Source organism: Equus asinus, chromosome 4 (genome assembly GCF_041296235.1).
Source record: "Equus asinus isolate D_3611 breed Donkey chromosome 4, EquAss-T2T_v2, whole genome shotgun sequence".
Taxonomy (NCBI): domain Eukaryota; kingdom Metazoa; phylum Chordata; class Mammalia; order Perissodactyla; family Equidae; genus Equus; species Equus asinus.
The window spans coordinates 137,392,192-137,415,009 of NC_091793.1; the positions used below are offsets into that span (position 1 = coordinate 137,392,192).

Consider the following 22,818-nt stretch of genomic DNA (forward strand, 5'->3'; position numbering starts at 1 on the left):
TAGTTAATATTTTCAGAGTAGCTATTTTTTCCCTCTCTCTCCTTCTCTCATAAACGCAAGTAAGTAGTATTTTCCAGTGTGTACATAGTGATGTTTCTGATTTGCATCTATCTATAATGACAGTTAACTGATGCTTACATGATAAAACTCTCCCTTACTTTTTTTTTTTTGAGGAAGATTAGTCCTAAGCTAACTTCTGCTGCCAATCCTCCTCTGACTGACCCTGAGCTAACATCCGTGCCCATCTTCCTCTACTTTCTATGTGGGACGCCTGCCACAGCATGGCTTGTCAAGCGGTGCCATGTCTGCACCTGGGATCTGAACCGGCAAACCCTGGGCCACCAAAGCAGAAGGTGCACACTTAACTGCTGCGCCACCGGGCTGGCCCCTCTGCTATACCTTTACACTCTACTTTCTTGGTATTCTTTTATTATGGTGTGGGAAATGCAAGACAGCTGACTATTCCAAACGTCTGTTCCTAGGAATTAAATGTTGTATATGATTAGCAAATACTGACCCAGGAAGCATATGTAAACAGAAAATGATTATTTTATTCTCAGTAATTTGGCTATATATGTGGGGGAAAATAATGATATTGCCTCTACACCCATACTAATTTTCAGCTTCGTTTGTCATAGAGTGGTAGAAGGACTAGATGATTATTGCCTAGATTTTTTTAACCTTTGAATGGGAATATGATATTGAGGACAATACATGTAGATATGAAAACTGTCTGCCCTGTTGGCGATTAGTGCTATATGAAATGAGTTAGGCCCCAGCCCTGTGGCCGAGTGGTTAAGTTCTCACGCTCTGCTTTGGCGGCCCAGGGTTTCACCGGTTTGGATCCTAGGCATGGACCTAGTACTGCTTATCAAGCCATGCTGAGGCAGCGTCCCACATAGCACAACCAGAAGGACGTACAACTAGAATATACAACTATGTACTAGGGGGCTTTGGGGAGAAGAAGGAGAAAAAAAAGGATTGGCAACAGATGTTAGCTCAGGTGCCAATCTGAAAAAAAATAAAATGAGTTAAATACTGATCTTGCTCTAGGAACAAATGAAGTCAACCTCCAGATTGGTGGAGGAGATATGCATGCAAACAGGTAAAATATAATGCTATATAATGCGAAATCAGTTATGAGTTAAGAGCTTAGGGAGTGCAGAGCACATCTTTTCACAGTCTGCGGACTTCACTGGCAGAGCGGGAAAAATAGCCTTCTGGATTTGGAGAACGTTATATGTAAAGGTCAGGAGAGGCCTTGGCATATTAGTGTGGTAGGAGCTCAGAATGGAGGAGTAGGAGGTATGGCAAGAGGTAGATTGGGTCACAGGGCTGACTTACCTATTAGGCATATTAGGCACAGGGCTTAGGGCCCACAGTATTTCTGGAGGCCCATGAAAATGTTTTAATTTCTTTTAAAAATCAGAAGGAGGGCCAGCCCCGATGGCCTAGTGGTTAAGTTCAGTGCACTCCACTTCAGTGGCTTGCGTTTGATTCCCAGGTATGGACCTACACCACTCTGTTAGCAGCCATGCTGTGCTGGCGGCCCACATACTAAAAGGAAGATTGGCATGGATGTTAGCTCAGGGCAAATCTTCCTCAGCCAAAAAAAAAAAAAAAAATCAGAAGGAAGAGAACTTTTAGATTGAATAAAATGTTTTAATATCTAATTTTAATATATTGTCTTTAAAAATATAATTTTTAATAATTTTTTAGTGGAGGAAGGGGCCCATGAAAATGAAAATTCCTGGGGCCCACAAAGGTGATCATGCAGCCTTGTTGGGTCTTGATCATGAAGGGCCTTATATGTTAACTGAAGAGTTTTTATTTAATTCTAGAAACATCAGGGAGCTAACAGATTTTAAACATGATCAGCTCTATGTTTTATGAAGATGCCTCTGTCAGTAGTTTGGATGAAACTATTTCCAGTTTAATGTAGTTACGTTAATCAATATCGTTTTAGTGCTTATAACCAAATATCACCTATTTAAAATGAGGAGAGCAATTTTTTTAAGACCTATATCTAATCACTGTACCTAGTTAAGGATGTCCTCTAAAAGAACTAAGTAATTGGCCATACTTGACTGATCAAAATTTGTCTAGCTGTTGACAAATTTAGAACACCTACATGTAAATGAGCGAGTCTGTGTATGTAATCTGTGACGATATAATGCCAGGCTATACTGTTTCTCATTGTATTCTTTATTTCATCCCTACTTTTCCTGCATTGTTTATGAAGAATTCAAAACTTCGTACAGATATTGCTGAGACCAATTTTAATAAATAGCATTTAAAAAGCTATAAACAATGGATGTAAAATCTATTCTATAAATGGATCCAATTTTACAAAATGGATTTTTCTTTGTTTTGACCAGGGAATTCTTGCTAGAACACCTTTATATTATATTAGAATTTGCTGAATCATAATTTGAAAGAGTTACTCTTAAAATAGCAAATTACAGTTGGCCTATACTAATGCCACTGGTATAAAATGATTCCTAAAAAGTAGGCTCAAGTTATTTTAAGAAAAAAATTAGTGAAAACCGAGGGATATTAAAGATACGACTCAGTCGCCTCGAGTTGTACCTTTCTTGCTTTGATACTCACTTCAGCTTAGTTGGGGGCGAGGAGAAAGGGAGAAGGAGACACGGGAGGTTGGATTTGTTCATGTGTTTTGTTTTCTTCTGTAAGGAGAATTTTAGATTTCAATCATCAGATTATTTAATGGCACTAAAAAATTTATACATGTTCAGGCCTTCAGCTACTTTTCACTTGTGAAGGAAATTCAGGAAGAGCAAAAATACTTGTTTACATCTATTCTTTCATAAGGATATACCTTTTCTTTTTCTTTTTAAATTAAATAAAGCACTCATTTATTTGTGATCTATCTACTTCAAGGTACAGTTAGATTCCTATTCATCAACTCAGTATTCAATACAAAATTCTAGTCAAAATGTGTAACAGGAGAAGAGGAGGGGAAAAATTACAGTATCTTGGTTGTGGAAAATTAGAGATATTGAGTTCATAAATTCATTCTGAGCTTTCTATCAATCAAGACAAAAAGGGAAACAGAGTGAGTTATGTAACTTCAACGTCTGGTAGTAGGTAAGGAGCACTTCACCTGCATCAAGAAATGGGGTGGAGGGCTGGCCCTGGTGGCCTAGTGGTTCAATTCAGCACGCTCCGTGTTGACGACCCGGGCCTAGTTCCTGGGCATGGATCTACACCACTCATCTTGCAGTGGCCATACTCTGGTGGCGGCTCGCATACAAAAAGCAGGCACTTGGCAGAGGATGTTAGCTCAGGGCAAATCTTCCCCAGCAAAAAAGAGAAAGGAATGGGGTGGAACAGAGAAAAGAAGTTATGCCTCATTGATAGACATGCTTTTTCAAATCTCATTACAGAGTTTTTGTTTGTAGTTTGAATCTTTTAAGTATGAGTCTTTGTGTTGTATGTACTTTATATGTAGAAATATATTTGATTTTAATTTTTACAATAATTTGATAAAGTTTTCAAGTTAGGGGATAATCTAAGGAAATACTGGTATTAAATGTGCAAGATAATCTAGTAATATAATTAAGTTTGTTATTGAAAGAATTTGAATATGTGACTACATGTGGTAAAAATAGGTAGAATTGGGGCTGGCCCGGTGACACAGCGTTTAAGTGCGCACGTTCTGCTTCAGCAGCCTGAGATTCACCAGTTCAGGCACACAATTGTCTCTTTCATTTCTTCTCCAGATTTCGGTCCTTAGTTTTGTAGGTTCTGAAACATTATTTTAATAAATCAGCTCCAGTGCTAGTGAATTAAGCCATACTAAGTAAGATACACACCCAAAATAAAGAAAGAAATCAGAAACCCATGAGGAATACATTGGCCAAGTGTATTAGACTGTTGTTATTTTCACCAAACACATTAGGAAAGTCTACTTTAAGAAACCAAATAAAGATTACCTGTTGCTTTCAATAACCTTTTACTTCTTTGGTATTCTCAGCAATGTAGGTAAATGTTAGCTGATAAAGTATGTGGCAAAAGTTCTATTGAAATTAGTTAAATCAGATTATGTATATGGAGAAAGACTGACTGGCATTGAAAGTACATTGGGTTGTCCCTTTATTATATAAGGGATTATCGAGCATTTCTTCTTCTGGCTATTATATCGTTATTTTAAATTTAATAACAGAAAGTCATTTTCTTTTTTTGCCCACTTAATAGTCTTAGTTTTGTGTTTGTTTTTTTTTTTGGTGAGAAAGATTTACCTTAAGCTAACATCTGTTGCCAGTCCTCCCGTTTTTTTTTTGCTTGAGGAGGATGAGCCCTGAGCTAACATCTGTGGCAACTTTCCTCTATTTTGCATGTGGGATGCCTCCACAGCATGGCTGAGAGTGGAGTAGGTCTGCACCTGGGATCCGAATCCACTAACCTGGACCACCAAAGTGAAGCAGGCTGAGCTTGAACCACTCTGCCACGGGGCGGCCCCACCGTAGGTTTTTAAAAACAGATTTATTAAGGTATAATTTATATACCATGAAATTCATTCATTTTAAGTGAACAGTTATTTTTTTGTAAATTTACAGACTTGTGGAACCATTACCACAATCTAATTTTGGAGCATTTCCATCTCCACCAAAAGAAACCATGTACCCATTCGTAGTCCCTCTCCTAATCCTTAGTTACCATGCCTAATGATATGTGTTTAGTTTTCTACAACTGACTGCAAAATATTATAAAAGTGAGTACTGTAGAATTTCCCAAAATTATCCAACCCCCTAGGGACTCTAGGGATTGCTGATTTCAGGTTCTTAGGATAGATACCCAGTAGTGGGATGGCTGGGTCATAAGGTATTTCTATTTTTAACTTTTTGAGAAATCTCCATACTGTTTTCCATAGTGGCTGCACCAGTTTGCATTCCCACCAACAGTGTATGAGGGTTCCTTTTTCTCCACAGCCTCTCCAACATTTGTCACTCTTGGTTTTGGATATTTTTGCCAATCTAACGGGTGTAAGGTGATATCTTAGTGTAGTTTTGATTTGCATTTCCCTGATGATTAGCGATGATGAACATCTTTTCGTGTGTCTATTGGCCACACTTATATCTTCTTTGGAGAAATGTCTGTTCATGTCCTCTGCCCATTTTTTGAGCAGGTTGTTTGTTTTGTTGTTGTTAAGCTGTGTGAGTTCTTTGTATATTATGGAGATTAACCCTTTGTCGGATAAGTGGCTTGTAAATATTTTTTCCCAATTAATGGGCTGTTTTTTTGTTTCAATCCTGTTTTCCCTTGCCTTGAAGAAGCTGTTTAGTCTGATGAAGTCCCATTTGTTTATTCTGTCTATTGTTTCCCTCAACTGAGGAGTTATAGCGGACACCAAAATTATTTAATAGGAGAAAGAGTGGTGAGAATAATTTGTGTAAGAGGGGATTGCTGTTAGGAAATGAGTTTTCAAGTTTGCTTCTTGTTTGGAGGTTGCAACTTAATTAATGAACAAAAAGAAGTTACTGAATAAATATAAAATTACAAACTTATTCAAGCCTTCTTAGAGATTTAGTAGGGGAATTTACGATGCCATTCAAAAAGACTCTTTAAGATTTTATATAGTAATTTTTTTTTTTGCAAAGATTATCATAAAATTAATTTGTTTTTCTTTTATTTCCTTTATTTTAGCTTCTCAGAATCAAGAACGTCTATGTGCTTTTAAAGATCCATATCAGCAAGACCTTGGGATAGGTGAGAGTCGAATCTCTCATGAAAATGGAACCATATTATGCTCAAAAGGTAGTACCTGCTACGGCCTTTGGGAGAAATCAAAAGGGGACATAAATCTCGTAAAACAAGGCAAGTAATACTTTCTTACCTGAAATAATTTTGTATTTCGTACAATTAACGTTTATTTAAAAAGCACATGGAGGTAGATTAAAACCCTCTCTAGGAAAGCAGTAAATTTAAAAGTATATATCCATGTATATATTCACCCACAAGCCCCAAATTTGTGAAAGGTAATTGATTTTTAGCTTATTTTAATTCTTATTATAATGTTAATAATATATCTTCATTGTATTAAGTTTAAAAAATATAGAAAATTAGAAGAAAAACAAACGTGTACAATTCCATACTCTTAAAAACTTTTTACTATATTAGTTTATTCCCTTCAGGTGTGTTTTCTACATACCTGTATGTTTATACATGTGTATATTTCTTTTTTCAAAATTAGTATAATAGTGTATAAACAATTTCATACTCACGTTTCCTGTCTTAAATTATATCATGACCATTTTCCCATGTCTTTAAATATTATTTGAAAACATTTTTAACCGCTCAATATTTAACATTTAACAAAGAATCATTGCATACGTGTACCACAGTTTACTTATACATTACTCTGTGGTTGGGCATTATGCTGTTTTCTGGTTTTTACTGTAATACATCATGCTTCAGTGAACATCTTTGAACATAAGTCTTTGATTTTATCTGGTTATTTCCTTGGAATAGATTCCTCGAAGTAGAATTATTAGATTGTAAAACATGAATCTTTTAAAGACTCTTCATGAAAATTACCACGTGGCTTTCTAGAAATGCTATGCACATTTACTTTCCCTCCAGCAGTGTATGAGACTGTTACTGAATCCTTGTTATGATGGTGTGTTATTATTTTTTAAACTTGGAACAATTTAATAGATATAGACAAAAATGAAATCTTACTGTTGCTTTAATAATAATTCTTAGATTAATGATGAAGTTAAACGTTTTGTTGGTGGCTTTTTTCCCCTGTGAAATGCCTATTTATACTTTGCTATTTTTCTCTTATTTAAAAATGTGTGTTTCCTATTGATTTGCAAGAGTGTTTTATAACTTATGTGTACTGACTCTGTCACATTGATTGCAGTTATTTCTTAGTTTGTTATTTTCCTTTTAGTTTTGTCTATTGTATTGACTCCTAACTTGCTTACATTAATATTGATTTGTAGGATGTTGGTCTCACATTGGAGACCCCCAGGAGTGTCACTATGAAGAATGTGTAGTAACTACCACTCCTCCCTCAATTCAGAATGGAACATACCGTTTCTGCTGCTGTAGCACAGACTTGTGTAATGTTAATTTTACTGAGAATTTTCCACCTCCAGACACAACACCACTCAGTAAGTAGTTAAAGTAACTTACTTTTCCTTTTAATTCCCTTCATCAAAGATTTGCAAAATTTAAAAATATATAAAAACATTCAGGTTTGGCAGGAGTGAAAGAGCATTCCAACATCATGAGACTGCATATAGCTAATATCTGAAATCTAAAAGAGATGCACCAGGATTTCTAAGGTATTGGTATATTACCAAATGAGTTTGGATCAAAATATAGTACTTTCCAACCCCTATGGAGGGGAATTTGGCAATATTAAGAAAACTACATGTGTGCTTACTCTTTAAGACCCAGCATTCCCATTTGTAAGGATTTATCTTGAAGATATACCTCCAACAATACAAAAATATATATGTATAGAATTGGGGGCCGGTCCAGTGATGTAGTAGTTAAATTCATGTGCTCTGCTTTGGTGGCCTGGGATTCATGGGTTCAGATCCCAGGCACAGGCCTATACACCATTCATCAAGCGATGCTGTGGTGGCATCCCACATACAAAGTGGTGGAAGATTGGCATAGATGTTAGGTCAGGGACAGTCTTCCTCAAAACAAAAAGTGGGGGGCCGGCCCCATGACTGAGTGGTCAAGTTTGCGCACTCCACTTCGGCAGCCCAGGGTTTCACCAGCTCGGCTCCTTGGCACGGACCTAGCACTGTTCATCAAGTCATGATGAGGCGGCATCCTACATAGCAGAGCCAGAAGGACTTACAACTAGAATATACAGCTATTTACTGGGGACCTTTGAGGAGAAGGGAAAAAAATGATTGGCAAAAGATATTAGCTCAGGTGCCAGTCTTACAAAAGAAAGAAAAAAAAATGAGGAAGATTGATAACGGATGTTAGCTCAGGGCCAATCTTCCTCACCAAAAAAATAAAATAAAAATAAGTAAGAAATTAAAATTAAAAAATACATCTACATAGAGTTATCTGTTATAGTGTTAATTGTAACTGCATAATATTGGAAAGTACCTGAATGTCCAAGAATAGAAGATTAATTGAAATACACTATGGTACATACATGTAATGGAGTACTAAGTATACAGCTACAAGGAAAAAATGAGTAAGATCTCTATGAACTGACATGGAGTGATTTCTAGAGATGACGTTAGGAAAATAAAAAGCATTTATAATATGCTATCTTTTGTGTTAAGACAGAAAGTTTATCTTTACAAAAAGAAACAAAGATAGGATAAACCAGAGAATAATGGAAGTCAGTTGCTTACTAGGGATGGAGGGAATGGAGTAGAAAGAATACAGGAAGGAGGAATAGTTGTCTGAGTACAGCTTTTTGTATGATAGTTTTGACTTCTGGAATCATGTTACTATTCTACATATGCAAAAAGTGAAATTAAATCAGGAAGGATGGGAAGGGGAAAAACCCCAAATTGAAAGCCAACTGAAACAAATGACCCCAATTGTATTTCACTTAAATATCATAATCACACTTAAGGGAAAATGAAAGAACTGATATAAGGATTTTGCAAAACACACTATTTGAGCGTATGTACTCTATGGGTGAGATGGGACGTAAGAGATGGGAGAACTGCAAACACTGAACTCTTTTTAGAAGAGTTGTTTTTTAGTAGTGTGGACAAAGCAATTCTGAAACATTTTGTAGATATATTATAGGATTAAGAAAATAAAAAATGCATTGATGTTCTTGGGAGCCAGTGTTCTTACTGAAGGAATAGGGACACAAGGTTCTAGATGGGGGACGACAAGAGAATCCTATACGAATAGAATTGTAATTCAAGGTATCAGTATGGACTTAGGACTTTAAAAATATACATATGTATGCGTTGCATGTGTACGTGACCATGAATACATGTTTGTGTGTATATTTATATGTGTATGTGTATATAAATAAGTACATATATGCCTACATATATTTCTTAGCTCTCACTGATGAAGCACAAGCACCACAATAGCAGTCAGTACACTAGTGTCCAGATTTAGTCTCTAATACCGTTCCCCACTCAAAGGAACTTAGGCTTCTTGGAAAAACAACTTATTCTAGGACTAGAGCAGGATACGGACAAGATAAGCCTGAAACATCTCTTAACACTAGAAAGTTAGGAAAGAAGCGCCCAAAAATAGGATGGAGACTTGTCACAAGGACACAGGAGCCAGCTTGAAAGAACTCCCACTGGCTAAATTTGGGACGATTTGAGTGCTAAAAAAGTACAGTAATAAATTGTAAACCATTGGAAAGAAGATGAATACATGAGTCTATGCCAGTAGCAGAGAAGGGAAAAGAGAGGGCACTTGTTTATACTAGAATGCCAAGTGCCAACTGATAAATGTAGGAGTGCTGGAGTTGGAAAATTATCATTCCTCAACCATCATGGTATGGATTGGATCAGGCAAGAATCATCAAAAGATCCTAAATCTAGGGGCAGTTTCAATAAGGAGCCAGGATATTTGCATTGTTTTAAAGTGTCTCCCCCATATTACAAGGGAAAAATTAGTAATTATAAAGTGAGGAAGGTGAACAACACCTTGACCAGGTGACTAATTGACATCATTAATGAAGGGCACATGGAAATCCATGATACCCTGAGATGGACATAGTATCTGGCCAAGAATGCATAAACTGAATCTAATCATGAGTGAACATCAGACAAACCATCAGTTAGGAAGTTTTATTACAAAAAGGAGATTTGTATTCTTCAAAAATGTCAATGTCATATAAGAAAAAGACTGCAGGGAAGATTTAGATTAAAGGAGGCTAAAAAAACTTGACAACTAAGCAGTACCTAACTCTCCTATACTGGATATGAAAAATGTGATAAAGGACATTGTTAGGCCAATTAACAAAATGGATGATTAGAAAATTGTTTCAATGTTAAATTTCCTGAAGCTGATAACAGTACCGTGGTTATATAAAAGAATATCCATATTCTTAGGAAGTACTCTAAGAAGTGTTTAGAAGGGCCATGATCTATGTATATAACCTCCCCTGAAATGGTTCAAAAGAAGATTATGTACATGAGTGTATGCGTGCCTGTGTGTGTGTGTGCGCACGTATGTGATGTGTGTGTGTGTAGGCTGAGAGAGAATGATAAAGTAAATGGGGTAAAATGGTAATAATACTTGAATCTGGGTAAAGATATATGGATATTCTTTGTACTGTTCGTATTTTTGCAACTATTCTGTAAATTTATGAATATTTCCAACTAAAAAGTTTAAAAAATTAAAAATATATTTTTTGTTGAATTGGAACACTTCTCAAGAATTCTCTCTCTGTCAACAGATTTTATCAGTCCATACTCTGAGATCTTCAGTTCTGAATTATTTCTTTTGATTTGTTCATGAAACACTAAACTGAAAGCAATAGGAAGTTTTTTCATGTAGATCCTATCTGCTCAAGCCTGTTAACTTCTATTAGGAAATCATACCGAGTTGGCTACATTTATTTTCCACAAACAAACAAACAAAACAAGGTCTCTGAATTTCGCCTGTACATCTAGCTACGTGAAAGAGAAGTGAATTTGTTCATAAGTTCTCCTCAAAGATCTTTACAGCTATATTTCAGATTACCTAGATCTTGGTCTGCTGTAATCTTTGGAACTAAATGCAGGAGTATTCCCAACTAGAAATCAGTAATATTATCCCAATAAAAATGGAAGTGTTTTAAGTAAGGTGCTCTAATTTAGGAACATTAACCCAATTTATTAACTTTGTTCTTCAAACAAAACAATGAGGTAAATTCAAAGTAGCAAACAAGATGAATATTGGCTTTTGCATTAATCTCGACAAAATAACCACTATTACATAGAATGTCAGACATTTAGTCTGTAAATGCTACGTGCTTGACCAAAATAAAAGTAACTTTAAGTCTTGAAGTTGAAAGAAATTACTTCCAAGTAGAACTTTTTGTTTATGGTCATATAATAATACATCAATAGAAAGTTTGGTAATAGTGTTTTTTTTTCTCCTTTAAAATTTTTCATTATAAAGATACCATTTATTGAATATTTAACGTAAATATTTGTCAAATAAAAACTTTTACTTATGTTTAAAAGTTACGAGAAACATGATGCAAACATCAAAGATAGAGAAGGCGAATAGTGTGGGGTGACTGTTGATGCGGAAGGTTACATATTGTTCTTATGCTTTTGTATTGTTTGAATCTTTCACATGCGAAAATATTTGTGTATTACTTGTATAAGAAAACATTATAGGTATACCTGCTTGTTAATTTAGAAAAATGAGATAAGTGGAAAGGAGAAAAATAATCTTTAATAATCTCTTCACCCATATACAACCATTGTTAGTATTTTGAATATTTCTTTCCAGTCTTTTCTCTTTATTTTTGTATAGTTGTATTAGCGATACAAATGCATTTTAGATCCTGCTTTTTTGTTTAACATAATAGAGTAAGTATTTTCCAGGTTATTGCATATGTTTTATAGTCATCAGGTTTAATAGTTGTATAATATTTCATCAACCATATATTTTCTTTATCCATTCCACTGGTTTTGGACATTTAGGCTGTTTCTAGATTTTTATTAAATGAACATCTTTGTATATATAGCATTATATTAAATTATAATTCTTAGAATTGTAGTTTCTATATCCCATAGTAACAGTATTAAAACTTCCTCATACATTGTCAAATTGCTTTTCCAGTTTGAAACAGTTCACATCCCATCAATGATATACTACAGTGCATATTTCTTCATATGTTTATCAGCGCTAGTATTATTAAAATAAAACTTCGCTGAGATCATTTTGAAAAATGGTTTTACATTGTTTTTGTTACTGAGCTTCACATGTTTTTGTTCTCTCTTTTGATTTTTCTTATATTCATTGTCCATTTGTAATATTATTTCTCAATAATGAAGCTAACTAGTTTTGAGAAAAAAGATTTAAAATAGTCTGAAATCTAGCCATTTCATCCCTTCCTTGTCAGTTTCTGTTGATACTGTAGGGATGACAGGAGCTACATTTTAAATAGTAATTTAATATGTGTTGTAAGATTTTTTTTTAAATCTTTGAACTTTGGCTCTTCCTAAGGGAACATCCTTAATATCTTTCAATAAAAGTTCATGCTCATTTTATAGTGTATAAATTATACCTTAATAAAGATGTTGAAATAAAATGTTCATTACTCATTCAGTGTTCACTGAAACTCACATGTTTTTCTGATGGCTGTTAAAACCTTGTATTTGCATAGTATTTTATACCTTTAAAAAAGTGCTATCACATCTATAAACTCTTTGAAGATATCACCTTAATATTTAGGTGTTTCAGTCGAAAATAAACCGTTCTGGTCTAATGAGCAGCCATGCCAATCAGGAGGAATGGTCATCGAAGCAGCTGTCTTCTCTAGCAGATTTGACTTACAGCTTATGGGTAGACAGTAAATGTTGTGTTAATATTTTGGGCCCACGACAAAAAATTTTTTTAAACTTTAAATTTGAAATTAGTTCTGACTTATAAAAACTCCCATATACCCCTGACCCAGATTCACCAATTGTTGACATTTTGCTATGTTTGCCTTATTATTCTCCTTTCCTCTATATTCATGTACAGATCTCTATTTTTTCCTGAACCTATTGCAAATAAGTTGCAGGCTAAATTTTCACGTTTGTAATTATCTCTATGTCTTTCCTACTAGACTTTGAAGTCTTAGTAATAGGGACTTTTTTAATGCCTCTTTGTCTCCACAGTGAATAGTGCATATTAGGCACATAGTGGGAGTGCAGTAGATGTTTGCTGAATGAATAATTTAATAAACAAAAGAGTATGTGCTAATATGTAAATTCTTAAATATTGCCAAATACTTGAAAGCAGTAGGATTAAAAAAATTTTTTTTTAAAGAAGTGAATTTAATGGTTTGCTCACTAGTTGACAGGTGTTTATTGAAAGCTGGTTGATACTTTCAGTGAAAGGGACAAATTCAGCGAAATAGTTCATGGGATAGCCAGTGCGGACAAAAACAAAAAAAATTAACTCCCTTATTTTAGATTCATCATGGCAAAAATATAAAAAAGCCCTAATTGTTTCCCTTTTCCTTTCTCTTCCCCAAAAATGAAGCATCATATTTTAATTTTTAAAGTAATGCAGGAATAAAGAAAACTTTTCCTAAATAGATGCTGTTACATGATCCATTTTCAAAGATGCTTACTCGAAAAGTACAATTGTAGCATATTTTAATACTGGTAAAGAAAATCATGCACAAGTTGGTTATGGCTTTTTTAAAGGCCACACAGTAAGGTTATGCTCTAGGGAACAAAGAGGATACTTAATGTTCTCTATCCTGCTCACTTCTCTCTGGATTGTTTTCAGCTGAACAGTTTACTTCCTGACATGAAACCACTCATTGCTGTTGCTGGAATTATATCTTTCTCATCAAGTATGCATTTACACAATATCCATAGCCACATTTACTTGCTTTCTTACCACTTTCTTACCGCTATACCTATACCTTAGTAGGGTTAGATCCAGCAGCAGTGAAGGAATATATGGATGACTGAGAATAACAAGGTATAGCTCTCTTTCCTCAGAAAAAGCTTGGTTTTTTCCCCCAACCTCAGTTGAAGCTAAAGACCATGAGGTACTTAGTGAAAGAAACTAAAGCATATGATAACATTGGATCTTTAAGAATAATGTCGGGGAGTTTTCAGGGAAAATCTGACAGACTAACCGCATGACCGTCAGTGAGTGTCTGTGATTTTGCTGAGCCACAGAGTCTCACACTATAGTCATTCAAGGATCCCTTTGATTAGAGGCACTGGATTGGAGGAAGATTGCTTCATAGAGTCTCACACTATAGTCATTCAAGGATCCCTTTGATTAGAGGCACAGGATTGGAGGAAGATTGCTCCGCTTACCTCTAGTACTTAAATTTTTTTTAAATTACAGGTTTTGTGTAGTCTTATAAAACTGCCTTAGATAGTTTTTTGGAGGCAACAAACTAGGGACACAAATAAATGAAATCTCTGCAGACTATTCATTCTAGCTGTTTCCTAAAAAATTTAGCAGGATGGGAAGTCCACTGATGCTTTTTTGAGACATAAATGCAATGTCTGTTTTAAAATTATTAAATACCAGCAATTAATTATTAATGTTGGAAAAAGGTATGTGAGCATTGTTATGTACTATAAAAATTAAGGTTTTATTTGGACTATGGATCACCACTGATTTCTGGCCAGTGAGAACACTAGCTCTCTGTTCTCAGAAAAAACTTTTTTCCTCCAAACCTAGCATCTGAAATAAGTTTACATGTTGTGTTCCTTCATTAAGATTTATTACCTTTTTTTTTTTCCGAGGAAGATTATCCCTGAGGTAACTACTGCCAATCCTCTTTTTGCTGAGGAAGACTGGCCCTGAGCTAACATCTGTGCCCATCTTCCTCTATTTTATATGTGGGTCGCCTACCACAGCATAGGTTTTGGCACGTGGTGCCATGTCCGCACCCAGGATCCGAACCAGCGAACCCTGGGCCACCGAGAATTGGAACATGCGAACTTAACTGCTGTACCACCAGGCCGGCCCCTACCTTTTTTTAAAAAAAAAGGAAAGAAAGGAAAAAAGAACTTCTGATATTTGGAAATCCATGTCAATTCCTTTGCTGTAACCCCTGATCTGAGGTTCAGATCTGAGGTTGCCATCAGAGGCCTATAACATGTGTTCAACCAGAAACACATTATCAGATACTCATCCAAGACAAAACTAGCTAGAGATGAGGAGATTTATGGATTGGTAACTCATATTCTGGGTTTTTGTACCTCAATTATTATTTTTTTAAAGATTTTCTCTTCTACTGGTATGTCTGTGTTTCAGCTATTTCTCTCTTTTTAAGGGGATACGTACCATATTTGACTGTTTCCATATGCAAGAACCTTAAAAAAATACTAGCCAGTAGTTCTGTACCTGTTCAGTACATAATTATAAGAAGGCCTGGATCTAGACACAATTATGGAATTAAAGAAGATTGGGTACTTTTCTTCTCTTGAGATCTTATTTTCTGAGGCCCTTTATTTTTTCTTAGAAAACTCTCCCTCTGTTGTACCCACATGATATGTTAACTTTGTAGGCGCTGCCCTTACATATCAACATATGCTTAGTTCTCTTTCCTTCTGGCCTTAAGACATTAATGTCTTGCTTCATAAAATGTTTACAGTAAACTTAAGATTCTTAGAGAATGTTATTTCAGATGGGATAAATCTAGTAGTGAAATTTTAATTCCCTTTATCAAGATTATAGTTATTAGACTGAGCAGTCTCTTTTTAGTAAACATGTAAAGGAATTCAGGCATTTAATAAATAGTGAAACAGAAATTAGCTATATAACATTTTTGAGTTCTCACTATGTGCCAGGAACTGTTCTAAGTGCTCTATGTGCATTAAGCCTTTACATTTAACCCTTACAGAAACATGAAATGATTACTGTTATATTCTTATTTTAAGTTGAGAACACTGAGGCACAGTTATATAATTTTACCATGTCACACAGCTAGTCGATGGTAGAGCCAAGATTCAAACCTGGGTGTTTCGGTTCCAGAGTGTGTATTATTAACCGTTAGTTTCTATTGGTTTTAACTATTATTCTCTATACTCAGTTGTTATTAACTATTACTCTACAATCAAACAAGGGGCGTATTTGTATTTGGTTGTGTGTTCCTTCATTTGGGAAGGGGAGATAAAAGATTTTTTGAGAATACTTGATCATGTTTCCTAAAATTCGAGGACCCCTTCATGATTTTTTTTTACCATATTCTGTGTACCACTAAGTATTACAAAATCTATATTTACATGACACATTATTTAATATTTTTCTTCAGATTATCTCATTAAAAAATTTATATGCATTTTAAAGGAAAACTTCCCATCACTACTGTAATGGAAAGCCAGTATCATAAGTAGAGGGTAACTTCATAAATTATTTAAAAATAAATAAGATGAGGGGCCGGCCCGGTGGTGCAGCGGTTAAGTTCGCACGTTCCGCTTCCCGGCGGCCCGGGGTTCGCTGGTTCGGATCCCGGGTGCGGACATGGCACTGCTTGGCAGCCATGCTGTGGTAGGCGTCCCACGTATAAACTAGAGGAAGATGGGCACGGATGTTAGCTCAGAGCCAGGCTTCCTCAGCAAAAAGAGGAGGACTGGCAGTAGTTAGCTGGGCTAATCTTCCTCCAAAACAAAACAAAACAAAACAAAAAAATAAATAAGATGAAAACAAAACTGTATTATTATCTAGCTAGATTTTGTTGCTTGCCAGATTGTTTGAAACTTGAATCTTGCTTTCTCTGTGTTTAAAAGAGGAGAATAACAAATGTTTGAGAGTTGATAGAGATACATTGTCACCAAGTTGAGATTTTCTTCTTCAGTGATCAGACAAAAGAATGAAAACTAACTTTCACTAATACTGGTCCACGTTCTCCCTCAAACCAGAAGTCTGGCACTTTAGGAAAGTGAATTATATTATTCTGAGTCTCTTCCAACCACAAGACTTTGCAGTACCTACTCTGTTTAAAAAGATAGTCAGTCTTTAAGTAAATGAATTTATATCTACAGTATTCTTTTACTTTCTTATACCCTTAATTCATCCTGATGTGTTTAAATTCCCAGAGCTTGAAAGAAGTATATAACTATTGCAAGGTTTGGACACTTATTTTAGAACAATTTCTTGATAAGATTTCTGGATTGCTATAATTAACCTCCTTAACTATAAAGTAAACAAGATAAGTAAATTAGTAGAAAAACAGGCAAAAATTTGTCCTTTTCTAAAAAAATTAAATGTAATTCAGTGTATTTATGTTGGAGGTTCTTGCATGAAAATTAGTATAAAAGTGAAGAATACTTTTATTTTCTTTTATTTACTTTATTCATTAGGTTGATGATTGCATGAAGCTGATGAGAAACAAAGATTGAATTGCATCTAAAGCTAGGATTAAGAAATCGCGTTCTAATTTATGCTGTGCTGTTAAGATTAGAAATTCAAATTTCAGTGTCTGGCAGCAAATGTCTTTATCTCACACCAACCTAGAAAAGAAAGCTTACATTCAAAGAAGCTGATACTGGCATAGGGCCACAGGTAGGTTCTTAGCTGTTGTGAATTTGTAGTGATTTTTCCATTTTTATTGCTTCTGTGACAACATTAAAGTGATTGAATAGACAGAAAATGGAAAGTAGGGATGGCAAAATGTCTCTGCTTAGTACTTCATGAAGCTTTTTTAGCAAGAGGCAAAACAAAATATGTTGTTCCTTTTTACACTTATTAAAAATATTGCTGGTGAAGGAGCAGCACAAGACAAATAGAGCAAAGTATGTATCCTTTACAGAATATTAATTCTTTAGTGGAGGAGTAACAAGATTCTGTTTACACATGTTAAGTGTTTTCCATAGTGGCTGCACCAGTTTGCATTCCCACCAACAGTGTATGAGGGTTCCTTTTTCTCCACAACCTCTCCAACATTTATCAGTCTTGGTTTTGGATATTTTTGCCATTCTAACAGGTGTAAGGTGATATCTTAGTGTAGTTTTGATTTGCATTTCCCTGATGATTAGCGATGATGAGCATCTTTTCATGTATCTATTGGCCATCCATATATCTTCTTTGGAGAAATGTCTGTTCATGTCCCACTTTTTTTTTTTTTTTACATTCTATGTATAAATGAGATCATATGGTATCTTTCTCTGACTTATTTCACTTAGCATAATGCCCCCAGGGTCCATCCATTTGTGGCAAATGGCAAGATTTTCTCTTTTTTACGGCTGAATAATATTCCATTTTGTGTGTAGATAGATAGATACCACATTTTCTTGATCCATTCATCCATTGATGGACACTCAGGTTATTTCCATATCTTAGCTATTGCCAATAATGCTGCAGTAAACATGGGGGTGCATGTGTCTTTTCAAGTTAGGGTTTTCGTTTTCTTTGGATAAATACCCAGAAGTGGAATTTGGGATCATATGGTAGTTCTATTTTTAATTTTTTGAGGAACCTCTATGCTGTTTTCCATAGTGGCTGCACTAATTGGCATTCTCACTACAGTGCAACAGTGCACAAGGGTTCCCCTTACTCCATATCCTAGCCAACACTTATTATTTCTTTTTGATAAATGATGTTTAATAGTAGTTGAATAGACACAACTTTGGCTGGGAATGCAGTGACAGCTTCAAAATACTATTATAAGCGCTTCTCAAAGTGTTTCTTTTTAAAAAAAGTACGTTTTATTCTAACCATAATATGAAATTAACCTATTGATCATCTGAGGGAGGGATGTCCAGGGTTTCAAAAATATTCACTTAATTCTTTGGGAGGTTATATAGCATAATGATCAAGTGCATTTGCTCTCAATCTCAGTGCCTGGGTTAAAAACCTTGCTGTTCTACTTGCTAAACATAAACTTGAGCAGATTACTTAGCGTCTCTGTGTATCACTGGCCTCATATGCAAAGTAAGAGTATCTAATTTATATAGTTTTGTATAGATTGAACAAGATAATGCATGTAAAATACCTAGCATGTAGTAAACATTCAATAAATGATTGTTAAGATTAGGAGAGAACAATCCTTAAGTCTTTTTAGAAACCAACTATTACAAACATCCTCCCTCATTTAATTCTCCTTTTAGCTTGAAAGAGGTTTTCTTTCTAAATTTTATTTTTCATGTATGAACCTATATTCAGTGATCTTTTTTTATTTGAAGGAAGAATTGTTATTGTTATTCTCATGAAGTGTATTCAGGTTCCTATGTCTTTTTAGTTGAGAAACAGAGCAAAGATAATATTTCCTCTATCTTTCATACCTCCCTCCCCCGAAAAGAGCTATAAAAACTATTCCTGAAACAATGTATATTCTGCTTTATTTTTCCCAAGTGTATACTTCTCAAGGTTTAGCAATGAATAAAACACAGTTGATCTTCATTATTCCCAGATTCCATATTTGTGACTTCTTGTACTTGCTAAAATTTATTTGTAACCTCAAAATCGATACTTGTGGTACTTTTTCTGTCATTCACAGACATGCACAGAATAACGAAAAATCTGAGTTGCCCAGCATGCTTGTTCCCAGCTAAAGTTGATCAGGGCTGTGCTCTGCCTTCTTATTTCAGCTGTCATACTGTAAAGAAGTGTCCTTTTCACAGTCTACTTAGTGCCGCATTCTTTGCATTTTTGGGGTGATTTTTCAGTTTAAAATTGCCCCCAAGTGTAGTACTGAAGTGCTGTGTAGTGTTCCTAAGTGCAAGAAGGCTGTGATGTGCCTTAGAGAGAAAATATGTGTGTTAGGTAATCTTCTTTCAGGTGGGAGTTATAGTGCTATCATCCATGAGTTCAGTGGTAATGAATCAACAGTATACAGTATACATGTTAAATAAGATATCTTTAAACAGGAACACCTATAAAAGAAGATTATGTATTGATGGGTTGCTGAAAATATTTTGACTAGAGGCTCGCGGGAACCTAACTCGGTTTTTCCCATAGGAGAGTGAGCATCCTTGTCTTGTTCCTGATCTTAGAAGAAAAGCTTTCCGCTTTTCACCATTGAGTATGATGTTAGCAGTGGGCTTCTCATGTATGGCCTTTATTATGTTGAGGTATGTTCCTTCTATATATCATAAATGGATATTGAATGTTGTCAGATGCTTTTTCTGCATCTAATGAGTTGATCATGTGATTTTTATCCTTCATTTTGTTAATATGGTGTATTGTATTGATTGATTTGCAGATTTGACCCCTCCTTGCATTCCTGGAATAAAATGCCTCCATGTTTTTTTTAATTATATAGCCCTAAGATGTATTTAATGATCTTAAGTAACTGGTTTTCATCTGAAAGTTTTTTCTATGATAATATTCTAGGGAAGTGTATCCTATTTAGGATGATTTCATCTGAAGATCCTTAACTAGATCTGTGAAGACCGTTTTTCCAAATAAGGTCACGCTCACAGATTCTGGGGAATAGAAGGTGGAAATACCTTTGGCTGGGGCAGAGGGGCATAATTCAACCCACTACAGGAAGTTAATAAGAAATTGTAATAATAAAAATTTGTGATATGAATAATCCAAGTATTCTCAGGAGATATCTGATAGACGTTTATCTGAAATTATAGTAGATATAATAAATTCTAACACAAAATGCTGTGATTCTGTTTCTTCTACTTCCATTATACTTAAATATAAATCTAGAACTTAGATTTAGACAGCTCAGCATCCACCAACTGCCCTTCTTTGCTATTCCTGACTTTATTATTTCCCATGACTGCTGTTTTTCATATCTACATCTAATCATTATAGTAGACAAACACAGAAAAACATTGTTCTTTGCATAAATTTATTTCTCATACTCTTTGCATGACCACGTTTTCTTCTATTAGTATGGGGTAATTACATAGTAATATTCAATAAATGTTACTCAGTTCAAGTTAGTAAAGTTCAAGTTCTACTATGTCTAGGACATTGTTTATTCATAGAAGAGCTTAGAAATGCACATAATCAGGGAAAATGAATAGATTTCCTTTGTTTATTAAGAAAAATAAACATCCATGAGGAAGCCCATTATTTGGAATCCAGATAAGGCTCTTTGTGTTTTAGTTAGTTGTTTGATTTATTTAATAATTAATAACTTAGGTGCAAGGTGATTATATACCTTCAAATATATTTTCTAACTCCCCTGATAATGTCTTGTTTGAAGAGGAAATTTCCGTAGGTAGATATAGCTAGTTGAACAAAACGTTCAATTTCATTGCATTCTAAAAATACCCTAGGAGCCGGCAGTATGGCGGAGTGGTTAAGTTCGCGTGCTCCGCTTTGGCGGCCCAGGGTTTCGCCGGTTGGGATCCTGGGCGTGGACATTCTTTTCTTTAGGTCTTATATGCTTGAAAGAGTTTTTTTTTTTTTTTTCTTTTTAAAGCACATGGTAACTGCTCTATTTTTTAACACTTGTGTGAAAATATTTCCTTCCATATTAAATATGGCTTTTTTTAAAGTTCAATAAAATAGCATACTCTGAATAACTTGCATGACATTTTTGGGGGGTGCATTGCAATGTATGTTGCAGCATTTTTCTTATTTTTTTATGATTCTGGCTATTGGTCAAGGCCAGACTCCCTCCAAAACTTCAGGAAGCTCCAAGCCTCTTGTATGGACTTGGGGCTGTGTTCTGACTCCAAAAGGGTTCATTGTTTCTGCTCAAGATGTAAGTTGTTTCTGTTCTAAAGATGGACCCAAATTTCTGCAGAGATTTTTAATACACCAGATGTAAAAAGTGCCCTATGTTAATGAGGAGTTCTGTAGTATACCCTCTTCTCCCAGATTTATTTTTCTATGTGAGGGCTTTGGTGCTTAGGGCAAAGGCAAGAACAGTTCTCAGTTGGGCTGCCATTGACATTTGGGGTAATACTTTAGTTGTCCAAGACTATCTCAGATGTTGAACGATTTTAAAAGCCCTGGTCTACACTCAATACAATCTTTAAAAATGCTGCTATGCATTTTCAAAGGCCTCTCCCAGTAGGAGAAATGGTCCTTGTCTTGAGAAAGAAAGGATATTATAGTACATATATTCCCTTAATTCTCCATGCTAATGGAAAATGTATTGTCATACAAAAGAAGTAGAAAACCGACAGACAGAGAACTTGTATCTCTCTTTTGAAATTATGTTATTTACCAATATGAGTTCTGAAATATCTGGATTATTTTGAAATACTAAATAATGAAACATACATGGAAAGCTTACTGCCCACATTCTCCATGTATTCTGTTTTCTACTCATCTTGGAAATGGAGTGTTCTACTTAGAATCAAGAAGTTTTAAAATTATTATTTGGGGGCCAGGCCCTGTGGCTGAGTGGTTAAGTCTGAGTGCTCCGCTTCGGTGGCCCAGGGTTTTGCCGGTTCAGATCCTGGGCGTGGACATGGCACTGCTCATCAGGCCATGCTGAGCTGGCGTCCCACATGCCACAACTAGAAGGACTCACAACTAAAAATATACAACTATGTACTGGGGGTCTTTGGTGAGAAAAAGAAGAATTAAATAAATAAATACCTAAAAGTTAGCTATCATTAAAATTATTTTTTTTAAAGTAGTATTATTGACTGCCATGGTTCTTACATTTTGGAAGAGTCTGTGCACTCTACAAATTATACTTATTGTAATTGATTTCCCTATTTTTACTAATAAGAAATGTACCTATCTAATTAGAGCTTTTTATCAGCTTGAGGTCAGACTTTTTCTTTTAATGAGGAAGCTTGGCCCTGACCTAACATCTGTTGCCAGTCTTCCTCTTTTTGCTTGAGGAAGGTTGTTGCTGAGCTAACATCTGTGCCAATCTTCCTCTATTTTATGTGGGATGCTGCCACAGTGTGGCTTGATGAGCAGTGCTAGGTCTGCACCCGGGATCTGAACCTGTGAACCCTGGGCTGCCAAAGCAGAGTGTGTGGACATAACCACTAGGCCACTGGGCTGGCCCAGAGATCAGACTGTTTTTAATTATGTTCTGTAAGTAAAATTTTATTCAAACAAAGAAATCCTGACATTGTAAGTCTATAAAGCCTTATTAAGCATAAATATGATGTTCAAGAGTTTTTTCCTCTTCGTTGGAAATAACCCTATTTAATAATAGTTTTCTAGGAACGTAACAGTTAAAGAAGACCCTGGGTCAGGAGCTTCTAGTGAATTTGTAGACTGAAAACTGAGAATTCTCTATAATCTCAGGTTCATATTTCAGAGTTAATACCA

The 22,818-nt window shown here is 35.3% G+C and overlaps 1 protein-coding gene across 1 annotated transcript in view; it reads left to right on the forward strand.

Moving 5' to 3' along the window:
• BMPR2 (bone morphogenetic protein receptor type 2) overlaps positions 1–22,818 on the forward strand; it is a 203,076-nt gene that overhangs the window by 107,338 nt on the left and 72,920 nt on the right. Inside the window, exons 2-3 of the mRNA XM_044768427.2 lie at positions 5,668–5,838; positions 6,969–7,139. Coding sequence (XP_044624362.1) covers positions 5,668–5,838; positions 6,969–7,139 — 342 coding nt within the window. The remainder of the gene's footprint in view (positions 1–5,667; positions 5,839–6,968; positions 7,140–22,818) is intronic.